At 44.1% G+C, this 13045-nt stretch overlaps 1 protein-coding gene across 6 annotated transcripts; it reads left to right on the forward strand.

Annotated features, from left to right (window-relative positions):
* Positions 1-2029: 2029 nt before the first annotated feature.
* On the forward strand, positions 2030-12599 carry si:dkeyp-69b9.6 (zinc finger protein 865). 6 transcript variants are annotated; one of them, XM_040029934.1, is made up of 4 exons: positions 2030-2500; positions 2926-3040; positions 3330-3408; positions 6182-12599. In XM_040029934.1, the coding sequence occupies exon 4, from the start codon at positions 6630-6632 to the stop codon at positions 11319-11321; it is 4692 nt and encodes a 1563-aa protein (XP_039885868.1). In that variant the 5' UTR covers positions 2030-2500; positions 2926-3040; positions 3330-3408; positions 6182-6629; the 3' UTR covers positions 11322-12599. The 6 variants fall into 6 exon arrangements, with proteins under 6 accessions (XP_039885868.1, XP_039885870.1, XP_039885872.1 ...); XM_040029938.1 differs by lacking the exon at positions 3330-3408 and having other exon boundaries at positions 2031-2500; positions 6182-8658; positions 8947-12599; XM_040029939.1 differs by lacking the exon at positions 3330-3408 and having other exon boundaries at positions 2039-2500; positions 6182-6846; positions 8947-12599.
* The last annotated feature ends 446 nt before the right edge of the window (positions 12600-13045 follow it).

A 13045-nucleotide genomic window follows, 5' to 3' on the forward strand; every position in this document is an offset into this window, starting at 1 on the left:
AACTCAAAGTGCTTTATATTTTTAAGGTAAAGATGGTACAATAATACAATAAAATACAGAGACAACCCCAACAATCACATAATTCCCTATGAGCAAGTGCTTTGGCGACAATGGGATAGAAAAACTCACTTTTAACAGGAAGAAACCTCCAGCAGAGGAGTGTGTAAACACATAGTGAGTGATGAAAGTGACTGAAGGAGAAACACTCATCGTGCATCATGGGAATCCCCCAGCAGACTAGACCTATTTTAGCGTAAATAATGGAGGATTCAGGATCCAGCCCTAAATATATGCTTCATTAAAGAGGAAAACTTTAAGCCTGATCTTAATAGTAGCAATAGTGTGGGGCCTGAAAGCTGAAGCTGAGTTCTACTTTTAAACACCCTATAGGAATCACAAATAAGCCTGGAGTCTGAGAGCAAAGTATTTCAAGAACCACCTCTTGCAGGTATTAATCATCAGCAGCAGTACAGCTTTTATGCACCTTAATACACATCCAGACAAATTAGGTAAAACACTGGACTGCTCCTGTTAGGGGTCGCCACTTCAGTTCACCTCCCTCCATCTTACCCTAACCCTAGCATCCCCTTCTGTCACCCTCTACATTTGTATAGAAATATAGAAAATATAGAAAATTATAAGCATTTCTAAATCCTGACAAATGATTTTAAATACAGCTTAGTCCAAAAAACGAAATGTGTGAATGTTTAGCGTTTCTGTAGAGTCACTCTGATCTGTAATCCACATGTTTTTGAGACTGCACTTAAGTTTTCTATATATTTGTGTTTTTTTTTAATGGTTCATTAATGTGAATGTGCACTCGTTTTAAAAAAAATTGCAAAAAAGATACATGCCAAGATTTATACCGTTAACAAAAAGTAAGCAGAAAAGTAAAATGATGTGGGAACAAACGTTTTAGTTTCATCCATCCACCTGTGGCTGTAGATCTTGAGATGGAGCACGTCATCTACCAATCAGAGGGCTGTTGGTTTGACAGCTCTCCTACTCTGCAGGGTTAGTTGATGTTAAAAGTGCTTTGGTGTAGAAAAAGCCTGTGTGTGAATGAGGCTTGCAGTAAGATAATGCTTTGAGTGCTCAAATAGAGCAGAAAAGCATTATATAAGTACCGGCTCATTTACCATCTTCTTAGCCGCTCATCCAATTTTAAGGTGGCAGGACAAGCTGGAGCCTATCACAGCTGTATAGCACGAAAGGTAGGGAACACCCTGGGCAGGTTGCAGTCTAGAGAAACAGACAACAATTCACACTTACATTCACATGGATGTCTTTGGACTGTGGGAGGAACCCAGAGACACACGGGGAACATGCACAGAAAGGCCCGACCAGTTGGTGGATTCAAACCCCGGGCAATCCCGCTGAGAGGTGACAGTGCTAGGCACTGCATCACTGTGACCTGACATTTTATTTACCTAAATTCAGAATTAGACTTTTTTAAAAAGCCTAACTGACACAATACTGCAATTAAATATAAATAAGCAGAAAATGTTCTTGAGTTTATTATTTGCAAACCAAATACGCATCGACATACACTGTTACTGAGACTATGGTATGATGTGTTGTGCTGATGTGTTGTGTTTGTATTCTAATACCTAATAATTATAACAATAACGATAACCAAACTAACACTAAAGCTAATAAAAATTTAAACTGAAACACAAAAATCCATTAAAAAATCTAAATGGAATAAAAACTAATACATTTAATAACTCTGGTGATCATCGGAATTCTTAGCTATTAGGGATCACACAGGCTTTATTCTCCTGATATGTAGTCTTCTGTTCAGCTGGCCTGTGCTTAACCACAAAATCATAGCAGCTTAAATCACCAGTGGGAAAATATTTTTTTTAATTTCACTTAATTTTATATATTTTCAATGCCCTGTGTAGCATAACATAATAACTATTTCTAGGCCTCCAAGGCATGCATATTGGAGCCTGTGCGGGGGGTAAAGTGCTTCACGGATACTGATAACTTGTAATACAATGACACAGGGTCTGTACCCTGATGTAGCAGGCAATGTGAAAATGCTCATCTTTTAGCCCAGCATGCAACCAAAGGTGCTGAATCCGCTGTGAGCCCTAAACCGCCGTCTGTGAGCCCCGCTGCTGCTACCCGGAAATATTACAAGGGCCGGAAAGGACCAATGTTAAGGGAGCACACGTCACTCACTTTTACCCAAAAATATTATCACCGAGCATCCTAATTTTTCTCGGCCGCCGAAACATCAAGCAAAAGCTCACTGACAGCGCAACATGTCGTAATCAAATGGCGAGGAGGCGGCTGCGGTACCCGTCGGCGTCGATTTCTTGGGGGGAACGGTGCAAGTGTTCACCCAGCTCAGCATCAGTGAAAATGGCTCTGGCTAACGACTGGAAAACAGCACGCAGAAATGGAAGCGGACGATAGCTAGCTAGGCGGTTAGAAGAAGGCGTGACAGGCCTCATCCGTCTGCAACTGTGCCCTGCAACTGGATGCGTAGGTAAACATTTGCCGATTATAGGTTACGCAGATGTATATGCTAACGCTAGCATCACAGTGTTAACGGCAGTCGGCGTGCCTGTATTTTTGTGGTTTAAAATGACGGCTAACATTAGCGGCCGGTCGGTTATGTGGTTTTGTAGACTGCGTGTGTGTGGCAGCAAACAGCTAAACACGCCGAGCCAGTGTAAAATACGATGCTAAGGAGAACCGTGAAGTTTTGCATGCAAGCGCTTCCAATGTTTTCTCTCTCTGTGTGTGTTTTTTTTTCTTCTTCCCCGCACTTTCCTCCAAATGTTAGCCAATACTATTTCAGGATGCCACCTCAAGTGCATCCGTTATAACTGGCGCCTGTAACGGACTGCTAATGTTTACACTGTACAGCGACACTGTGTTAATTTGAGCATTTTCTGCCCTTCTTTACAGGATTGCCGAGGTGCATTATAAAATGAGAGGCAGTCAAATGTGCGATAGATTATCTTCCTCATCTGCCCGGGGAGCTCACTCCCCTCTAGCTTCATCGCATCAATTAGAGGAAACGGTAAGATTTTTTTTAAGAGGTGAGCAAAGTGAGTGAATCTGCCGTAGACAGTTCATGTTAAGCCATCCAAGTATTCGAATAAATTGGAACAACTTCATACTATTTTTTTATTGCAACGTCCATTTATGCCTACTTATTTTAATAAGCCATGCAGATTGTGCCCATGCTTGTTGGTAGTGGAGGTTAGATTGGTTTAAGTTTATTGCTACCCGAGGCACAAGAAAATCACATAAAGCGTAAAGAAGTAAAAATAAAAGTGCTAATAAGAAATATATGTATGTATCTGCAGATCAGCCACCCTGTTGATCTGTATTAAGGTACTATACACCTACTATTGCTGTGTAATTACACCCTTCATACCTGCACAGGTAATTGATCATTACTATTAATCTTTTTAAAAACATTCCTTATGTATATTATAACCTGCTCATGGACCTTTAAGATTAAAACTAACATTTGAATTGTGTGATAATTGACACAATAACATTAAAATATCTAAGTCAGCATTGTTGGTTTTGTACATTTTGGGGCTAAAACGTGCTTGACTTATTTCCAAATTTGAATGAAAATTTTATTTTTTTGCAAGGCAGTTTTATTTGCATTTAAATGATGGAATAGTTTAATGTTGGAAAGTGAAGTCTTGATAATTGGCTAACAGGCTCTCATGTGTCTAATGATTCAAGTTATACAGAAACTTATCTTTAAAAGGGATTCTTAAGAGTGAATAACCTCATTCAATTAATTTGTATCTTCAACTTGCATCTTTGAAGTTTTTCTTATCACGAGGATTGAGTTCTACTGAAAACCCTGAAACCTTCTGAAATGCAGCCATGAGAACAAGAGCGATTTAATGAGTCGTACTAGTCCTGTGAAAAACTAAGTACACCCTTACTGTATCCATAGGAATTAAGAGGGTAAGAAGCTGTAAAAGCAGACATTTTGGTAGTTTTCTGGTCTGGAGCATTCAGGTGTGTGTTTACACATTGCCTGGTGGAAAACAAACACAGAGTATCAGCACAGACACCTCATACCAGCTGTCACGCACAGTGGTGGAGGGTTGAAAATTTGGGTTTGTTTTTCAAGTACAAAACTTGGAGACCTTGCAGCCATTGAGTTGATGAACTTCTCCTCTGTATACCAAAGTGTTCTAGAGTCACACGTGAGGCCACCTGTCCTTGGCTGAAATTGGGTCTTGCAGCACGACGATGATCCGAAGCACACCAGCTTAAAAAGGAAGGAATCAAGACGTTGCAATTAGGGCTGCCACAAACGATTATTTTGATAGTCGACTAGTCACCGATTGTTTTTGCGATTAGTCGACTATTAAACATTTATTTTGTGACCCAGAAAGAATAATAAGAGTAATATTAAAACTAACTAGCTGTCGCCATTGATGGAAACTGAGCAGGGCCACGCTATGAATTCTGGGATAGGTTGGGCCACGAAGTATACACCCGACCCATCCTTCAAATCTGGGGAAATGAAGGGCGCATTTGTCGGCTGCATTTATTGGAGTCTTCGAATTTGTACAGTCTTCGTCGTGTCGCTGTAACGTAATTGGCCTACAAATGTGGGCACAGGAGGATGCGGTTCCTGAATTTGGACACAGCTACGTTACCGGACACTGCTTCTTCTTATTCGGGGTTTAACGGCAGCTGGCATCCTTGTACATGCAGTGCTGCCATCTTCTGTTTCAGTCCGTTATTACACTCTTAAATCCTACTACTTATTCCTGCGTCTTTTGGGATCTTACAAAGCTTCAAACGACGCGTCAACGATTTTGATAGCCAACATAATCGTGACTAGTCGACTAATCGTGGCAGCCCTAGTTGCAATTGCCCAAAGTCCAGAGCTCAACATGATTGAAATGCTGTGGCACAACTTCAAGAGAGCTGTGCTTAAATGAATGCCCACAAACCTTAAATAAACCGAAGCCATATTGTAATAAAGATTGTGCTGAAATTTCTCCACAATAATGTGAGAGACTGATGAGTGCATACTGATGATAAAGGTGGCACCACAAGCTACTGAATCATGTTGTGTACTCAGTTTTACATTTGACTGTACGTTTACAATAAACGCCTTCTCATGTTTTCTTGCACTATGTAAAAGAGATTGCAATGTGAAAACTGTTACTGAAGTTGTGAATTCTTACAGAACACATGGTAAAATATAGCAAGAAGTGGCTAGTGTCTAAGTAGTGTAGGTTAAAAGTAATGCAAAATGTCTGTATTGTTTCACCACTGGTGGAGAGAAGTCACTTTACTCAAGTAATCAGTAAAAATAACATATAATCCGTGTCATGTAAGGCTTTAAGAAGTCAAAACAACCAGTTTTTACACACAGACACACCTGCTCTTAACCAGAACCAAGAAATCTGCTGTGTGATGTGGTTTTTCGTGGAACACTGCCACACGTCTCTCTCTCTACATCTTCCTGAGTAACTGTTGTTATTAGAGAGACGCACATGCTGTATTCATAATGTAAAACACATGAGATTCTTCACAAACTGCTGCAGCATGTTAGGGTTAAAGGGTTAGATAAAAATCTGCCTAGTTTCATACCGTGCACCTGTAAGCATAGACACTAAAAATGCTTAAAAAATAACTTTGTCTTCCGTAGCAATTATGAGTCTAATAATAAAGGAATTGGCCTTTATGCAGCAATTCTAGTTGTGCTGCAGTCCACAAGAACTACATACCGGTAAGTCATTACAAATTGTAAAATGTTGAATGTATTTAATAGTTTGCTCAGTAGCTGTGAAATGCTAAGCTTGATTTGTTAATTGATTCTTTTCCTAATACCAGTGGAAACCTTCACTTTTCCAGTCTAACAGCAGTAGTTGTGTATTGGTCACATCTCAACTAAATGTTTCCATTTATAAGAAGTATTCACTTTAGGTATAAATGCCATATTTATTAAAAGTAAAGGCTACTTAAAGTCAGGTTGGTGGGTTGTGTCATCCTCACTATAGTCTGTGTGTTGCTGCAGTTTAATTTGAGGCTGAGATTTAAGCATGTACAAATTCACCTCAATAAATTAAAGGACTGTTATAGAAGGGGCATAAGTGAATTTTAAATACATTTATAGACTGTGTAGTAATGCTATGACTTTCACTCCTGTTTGATTTTGTGTTTTCAGCTGTAGGAACTTCTTGGCTGAACACCGATGAGGAATCTTGCTTAGGTGAAGGAGCGCAGTAAAGGAAACAAGAAGTCGTCATTTGAACTGCTTCTCAATAAAAACTATTCTAAGCAAGTTTTAAAATTAGGTGGATCTTATCTACCTGCCAAAAGACACGTTTTACCGTCTGATCATCAGATTGTCGTCTCGGCTACCCCTCTCAGTTTGGAAGTAGTGCGTGGGCAGTGGATGATCAACAGAGAGTAGCAGCACCAGACCTAAACAATCTGGAGAGACGAACTTTTAGTTTTAAGCTATCATTTAAGTATTTCTTGAAAAAGAAGTCGTAGGTTAGTTTCACCCTTAGGGTTAAGTTTGTCTTTCACCAGTCAGTGGTGGGATCATTTTCGCCGCCCCTAGTGCTGGAGGTTTGGCACCTGCATCCCCATGTGCCAGTGAGTGGGAAATGTTCCAATTTGGAAAATACAATCTGGACATTATAGAGATGTTAAGTGGGCACCAGGCCCACCAATTCAAAGGCCTTGGTTTAGATCGGCAACTACAGCATCAGCAGCAAGTGCAGCTTCACCAGCATCAACTCCAGCAGCAGCAGCAGCAGCAGGCTGAGTCCCCTGGAGCTCTTCTGTCTGGACTTGGCTTGGGCCCCCTGCAGGGGTCTAGAGGTAACGCCTTTTCTGATTCTGCCTCCATTTTTGCCAAGATGAGTGCCCCTCCTCCCCCACCTTTACAACAACAGCCTTCCTCATCTCAGAGCTCTCGTTCAAAGTCAAGCAAGATGAGCAGCAGCAGCTCAAGCCATTCTTCAGGCTATCCACAGTTCCTGCGCTCTTTCCACCCGTCTGAGGCAGCACTAGCACAGGAGCAGTTACACCCAGGTGTAGGCCGCTTTGAGCACTTTGCTGGGGGAAGTAGCAGTAGTGGGAGCGCTGGGGGATTAGGAGGATTAGTAACATCAGCACCTCCACCCCCCCCTCCTCTGCATCCCGGCCTCTCTGTCCCCCAGGCATCACCTGGCCCCTCCTCTTCTTCTCCTTCCCCTTCAACCTCTGTGGCAACCTCTAATAACCCTTCTAGCAGCAGTGCAGTCAGCTCATTGGGACACCAGTTGGTTGGGGCCCAGTCTGATGCACGGAGCCTTCATCAACAGTTTAGTTGCATGTTAGCCGCTAATCAGTATTTTCTTTCTGGGGTGCCTGCTAATGCTAGTTTAGAACAGTTTCTTGTTCAACAGGGAACTCATAACCATTTAGGCATTGGCTTAAGTCAGACAGGCGGGGAGCCTAGTACTAGCCTTGCTCCGCCTCCTGCTTTGCACTCTTCTCACACTCATGGCCACTCTACTCCCCAGCCACAGCAGACTCCACAGCAACCACCCCAGCAGCAGCAGCTTCCACCGCACACCCTTTCTCATCCTCACTCTCATTCTCATCCTCATCACCCTCTCCACCCAGGCTCTCAGCCCTCATCGCTGGGCGGCTTTGACTTCCAGGGCATTCCTGTACTATCGTCAAATCAGATAGCTTCTCTGATGCAGCAGGAAGCAGGTTTGCCCCTACCTTTGCCGCTTCATTTATCCTTGTCTAAGGATGACGGTAAAGGGGAAAGCAGCGGAGGTGGAAGTAGTAATAGCAGCAGCAGTAGCAGTAGGAGGAAGAAAGCTATGGCCGGCTATTTGCCACAGAGAAAATCTGACAACAGTAGTAGCAGTAGCAACCATGGGCACAGTAGCCACAGTGGTAATCCCAGCACTAGTAGTAACGGGGGGCTAAATCATGGTCAGCCGCCAGCTTTAATTGGGAGCGGGGTGGGTATGTCAAACATGGGTGGAGAACCGTCATCCCTGCTTGCCTCATCATCTTCATCCTCATCAGTAGTTTCTTCTTCCTCCTCCTCTGCTCCGTCTTCCACTGCTGCCTCAGTACTGGTTACTAATGATTCTCACCTTTCTAAATCTGATAACCAGAGCTCAATGCAACCCAACACCACAGAGTCTGACACAGAGCCAGTTTATAGCTGTGGAGAGTGTGGCAAAAGCTTCCCTCAACTTTCAAGCCTTCGCAGGCATATGCGCATGCATGAGCCAACCGCAGCAGGTACTAGCAATACTGCCACTACTGGCCCAAACCCTGTTCACATAAAAACACAGTCTGATCCAAGCCTTCCCCATTCGACCCAAGAACCTCCCCAACCCTCTTCCAATTCTTGTTCTAGCCCAGACAAAATATTTCATTGCCCTGATTGTGGCAAAGGCTTTAAGAAAAAAGGGCATCTCCTGCAACATGGTGTTATACACTCGTCAGCCCGCCCATATGGCTGCTCCACCTGCTCTCGGGCTTTTAATCGTAGAGAGTCACTGACACGGCATGAGAAGATACATGAGGAAAAGCCATTCCGATGTCCCGCCTGTGGTCGTGCCTTCCGTGAGAGCACCTCTCTACTCAACCATGCTGCCTCAGGCACCTGCGGCAAGCCAGGTAGGGGACCCAAACAACGGGGCAGCAAGACAGGAACTGATGGTGAGGACAGAGTCGAGGGAGGGGGTGGAGGAGGTAATGGAGGAGGGGGAACTTATCAAAGCAATAGAGGGGTTATTTATGGGAAAACTGAGGAAGAGGATGGTGTAATCATTGTGAGGGAAGGAGAACCAAAATCAGGTTTAGGATGTGATGGTCTGTTTCATTCTGGAAGGGGAGGGAATTCAAATGACAGGGACAGAGCAGATGGTAAATACCCCACTGACTACTCTCGGAATCGTTACACAGGCTACCATGATGACCACCGTTCTCAAGGTAATCCATCTCCATGCTACTCTGGTGCCTCCCCATGTGGAAGTGGGATGGCGGGCCCAGCTCTGAGAAAGGCACCCCTGGCGCCAACACTGCATCCACATTCACAGACCCACAACCAGCACCACCATCCGCAGCAACAGCCCCACCTGCCCCTCTCTTCTCTACTGGATGACTCAGAAGATGATGTCACTAGCTCTGTGAATAATGCAATCTCTGCTATAACAGCAGCTAGTAACAGTGGAAATAGAGGGGATGACAGGGGAGACATCATAGGAGGTCTGCTAGGTGGTCTTGGTTTAGGACCTCTGGGCTCACCTTCATCCACATCTGGTATGGATAAGAATTTCAGAGGTGGTGGGAGTCAAGAGGCTATGAGCAGCAACCCGCAGAATCCTACTGCCAAACCAAAACGTCCCCGCAAACCAAGAGCTAAGAAAGATCCTGCAGCTGGCGGACAGCCCCCCAAACGTAGGCAGTACACCCCCAGAATGGGCCCCAGTGGGCTCCCACGCACTCACCTCTGTAGTGTCTGTGGTAAGGGATTTGCACGCCGCGAGACCCTGCGCAGGCACGATCGCATCCACACAGGAGAGAAGCCCCATCACTGCACTGTTTGTGGGAAGTATTTCAGAGAAGCTTTCCACCTCAGCAAGCATCAAACAGTCCACTCCGGGGCAAAGAATTACAAATGCAGCATCTGTGGGAAAGAGTTTGGTTACTCCCAGAGCCTCAGGAGGCACAGTAAACTCCACCAGAAAGGGGAGATGGAAGAGGTGCCCACCACACCGGCTCCAGAGAACCTTAACAGCTTTAACCCAAATCCTCAATGTAGCGTGGCCCAAGACCGGAGCCAGAACCAAGCACCAAGCACCTCCTCCTATTATCCCTACTCCCAAGACGTCAAGCCTCAAGACACCAACCCCCAGCCGCAGCCTCCTCCCCCACCCCAACCACAGCCCCCGCCGCCACCTCGACTCTACACCTGCGCTATATGCTGGAAGTCGTTCCGTCACCACTTTCACTTGACTGCCCATCACCAGACGGTCCATGAAGGTGGGGGTGAAAAGCTCTTCTGCTGTGAGGTGTGTGGGAAGGCGTTTGCTTACTCTAACAGCCTCACTCGACACAAGCAGTCTCAGCATGGCATGACCCGCCCTGAACAGTCTAACCCACAAGAAGGCAACAGTGGGTCTGGAGACAACCGAGGTGGGAGTGATGTTAATCAGTCAACCTCTGAGAGTGAGGCTGCCACGAATGCACTGCTTCAGATGGCACCTTCCAACGAAGGCCACGGAGGGCAAAGTCTAAGTGTTGTCACTCATAGCCACCAACAAGCACCCCCACAGCCACCAGTTGGTTATTCTCCCCTCTTTTATGATGCTGCAGCTACCCAGTCTTCTGCCTCTGCGGCCCCAGCTTACTCTCAGCCACTTCCTCCCAACTCTACAGTCATGCCCCCGCAACACCCGCATTCTCCAGCCGGAGTTAAAGGAGAGCACATATATCCAGCTGGATCCCGTAGCCGAACTCTTCACACCACGGCCCCGTTCCAGCCCCTCACGGAACTGCCCTCCACTGAACATCATCATCTGCATCACCATCATCATCACTCCCACCATCATCCCCATCATCAGTCAGGCACCCAGCCCCACCAAACCCTCGACTGCAACGTCCAGTCGTCACACGATGACATGAGACGACACAAGAAGAAAAAAAAAAAGTCCAACAGGAGAGATTGGAAGGGAAATAAATGGGAATCTCAAGATTTAGTCAGATTTGATGGAATCAAACGAAAGAGAAAGATCAGTTGTACAATAAGAGGGCAGTTGAATAAAAAACAAGGCTCTCTTCGTTTGACAATTAGGCGAGGAGGAGGATCAGGTGGTGGTGGATATAAGCTTGTCAACACTGGTGGAATGAAAGTGCAGATCCTGTCATCTCTCAAAGTTCCTGTGAAACGTTTTGGCTGTCCAATATGCCCCAATTCTGTGTTTTCCCGTAAAGCGGGGCTGCTTGTCCACATGGCAGTTAAACACCCACAAAAAGCCTTGAGCACTCAGGAGCGACTTAGGTGCAGTGTGTGTGGGAAGCAGTCTCACAGGCCTTTGGCAGTCTTCATTCATCGGGCTTCCCACCGTGCCAGAGGGACTTTCTCCTGCCGACGCTGCTCAGCTCGCTTTTGGAACGCTACCCTTCTTCACAGGCACAAAGTGTCCTGCCGCCGCAGGGCTAAAGGACTGCAGAGGGGAGATGCTAAGAGGCTGAAGCTTTCAAAAAGACCGGGAGAAAGACAGACCCGTGAGGGTCATGAGGAGATGCCATTCCTACAGGGACCATACAGATACTGAGCTTCCTGGTTTCTGAAGAGAGTGGCATACAAGAGGGATGTTTCAGTTCTAAAATAGGAAGTGAGAGAAAAAAAAAGGGACTTGAAAAGGCATCTGCTGCCTTAAGGAAAATTTGCCTCGTGTCTCTGTTGCATCTACTCTGCTGACTATTAGAATGAGTGTGTTAACAACTACTGTAGAGTGTCCTATAAAATATCTCCAGAAATTCTTCCAGATTATGTTGGAAGGTGTTTTCAAAGACGTGACTGTTTCCATAGGATCATTAATTAACCCCTTAAGTGCATTGACACTATGCTTGGCTGACACTGTGCAGTTACTAGAGAAGTTTAGGTGAAATGACCTGCTAATGTATCTCTTACCCATAACTAGAAGCCCTGCTACACCTCTTGCTGTATGATAAACGTCTCTGCTGTGTATTTTGTCTTGTTGTTGTTCAATTAGAGGCTCTGAGGATTTTTTAAAAATGTAAAGTGCATTTATTAGGAGTAGGGACACGGGGACAAAGACCTTTGTTGATAGTTTGTCAGTGCATGTTTGTTCTCTGGTCAAGTTTTTTGCTGAGGTTGTGAAATCACTCCTACAGTATGTGATGGTTTATTCAGTATATCCCCAGAAGTTTGTAGTGTAAACCTGATTTGAAAGTTGCTCTATATTCCCTAGTGATTTAATCACACATAGATAAAATGTCAACGTTGCTGGTAATTAGCATTACAAGGACCCCTCTCCTGCCAAAATGACGAAAAACTTACAAGAAGCCTTGCTTATGATGTTCACTTTACTTCATTTATTTGAGATCTTCCTAGCTTTTATACCAAGAGATTGAAAACAGGTTAAACAAGTGGACTGTAACACATGTTTATCTCATGTTATTTGTATGCTCTTTTTAGCAGTGATTATTTCTACAGTACTTCACGGTGTGTTAAAACAAGGACCTATCATGATAGAAACAAATGTAATATTCCATGTATTTATGTGTGTAACCCAATCAGTCTTCATGCCAATCTTATACTTACCCCTTCTACCTTTTTACTTTTTGCTGAGCTGCAATCATATTCTTACTGTTAAGCCTTGTTTTTTTTTCTTTTAAAGAAAAATAAGTTCAAAATACATCTTGTCACTTTATTCACACATATGAAATGTTCATACCCCTGTCAAGCCTTGTTTTGTTTTTTTTCTTCTAAAGAAAAATAATAGTTTTAGTAGATTTCTATCACATTATTTACTGAGAAGTCAGTAGTTGATTATATTTCAGCAATGAATAAACCTTAAGTGTAATTATTTGTTTTCCTTTCATTTCTGATTCAGAGTTACTCACTGCAATATCCAGGAAATGGTAAAAACTGCTAGTTATCGAACATGCGCGAGTTGTTTCTGAAAGGGCATGTAAAGTGCATTTATGACTTGATGTGAAAGTCAAGGATGACGTTTACATGAAGCTTTGGATTAAGTGGTTATCAGCATGTAGGTACACTAATAAAGCTCATTGAAGTGCTTAGACTTACTAATGTTATCAGCCAAGTTCCTCCAGGATGAAGAATGATTTTTACTGATCAAAGCTTGCACATATGACTGTTGTGGGGAGAAAAAAACAAAAACAAAACTCACTTCTGGCTCCACAAGATGGCAGTAAGCAACTCATTTATGGTGTGCTCCTGGCCTGGTGGGGATGAGTGTGGCAGTCACATGGATTTTACAGCGATAGGGGGTGGACTGGAGACGCTGGT

This window comes from Simochromis diagramma, unplaced genomic scaffold (genome assembly GCF_900408965.1).
Source record: "Simochromis diagramma unplaced genomic scaffold, fSimDia1.1 OVJJ01000361.1, whole genome shotgun sequence".
NCBI classification, from domain to species: Eukaryota; Metazoa; Chordata; class Actinopteri; order Cichliformes; family Cichlidae; genus Simochromis; species Simochromis diagramma.

What these genes read in the sequence shown, in the direction of transcription:
- si:dkeyp-69b9.6 (XM_040029934.1), top strand. Translation starts at nt 6,630, where the DNA reads ATGTTCCAATTTGGAAAATACAATCTGGACATTATAGAGATGTTAAGT.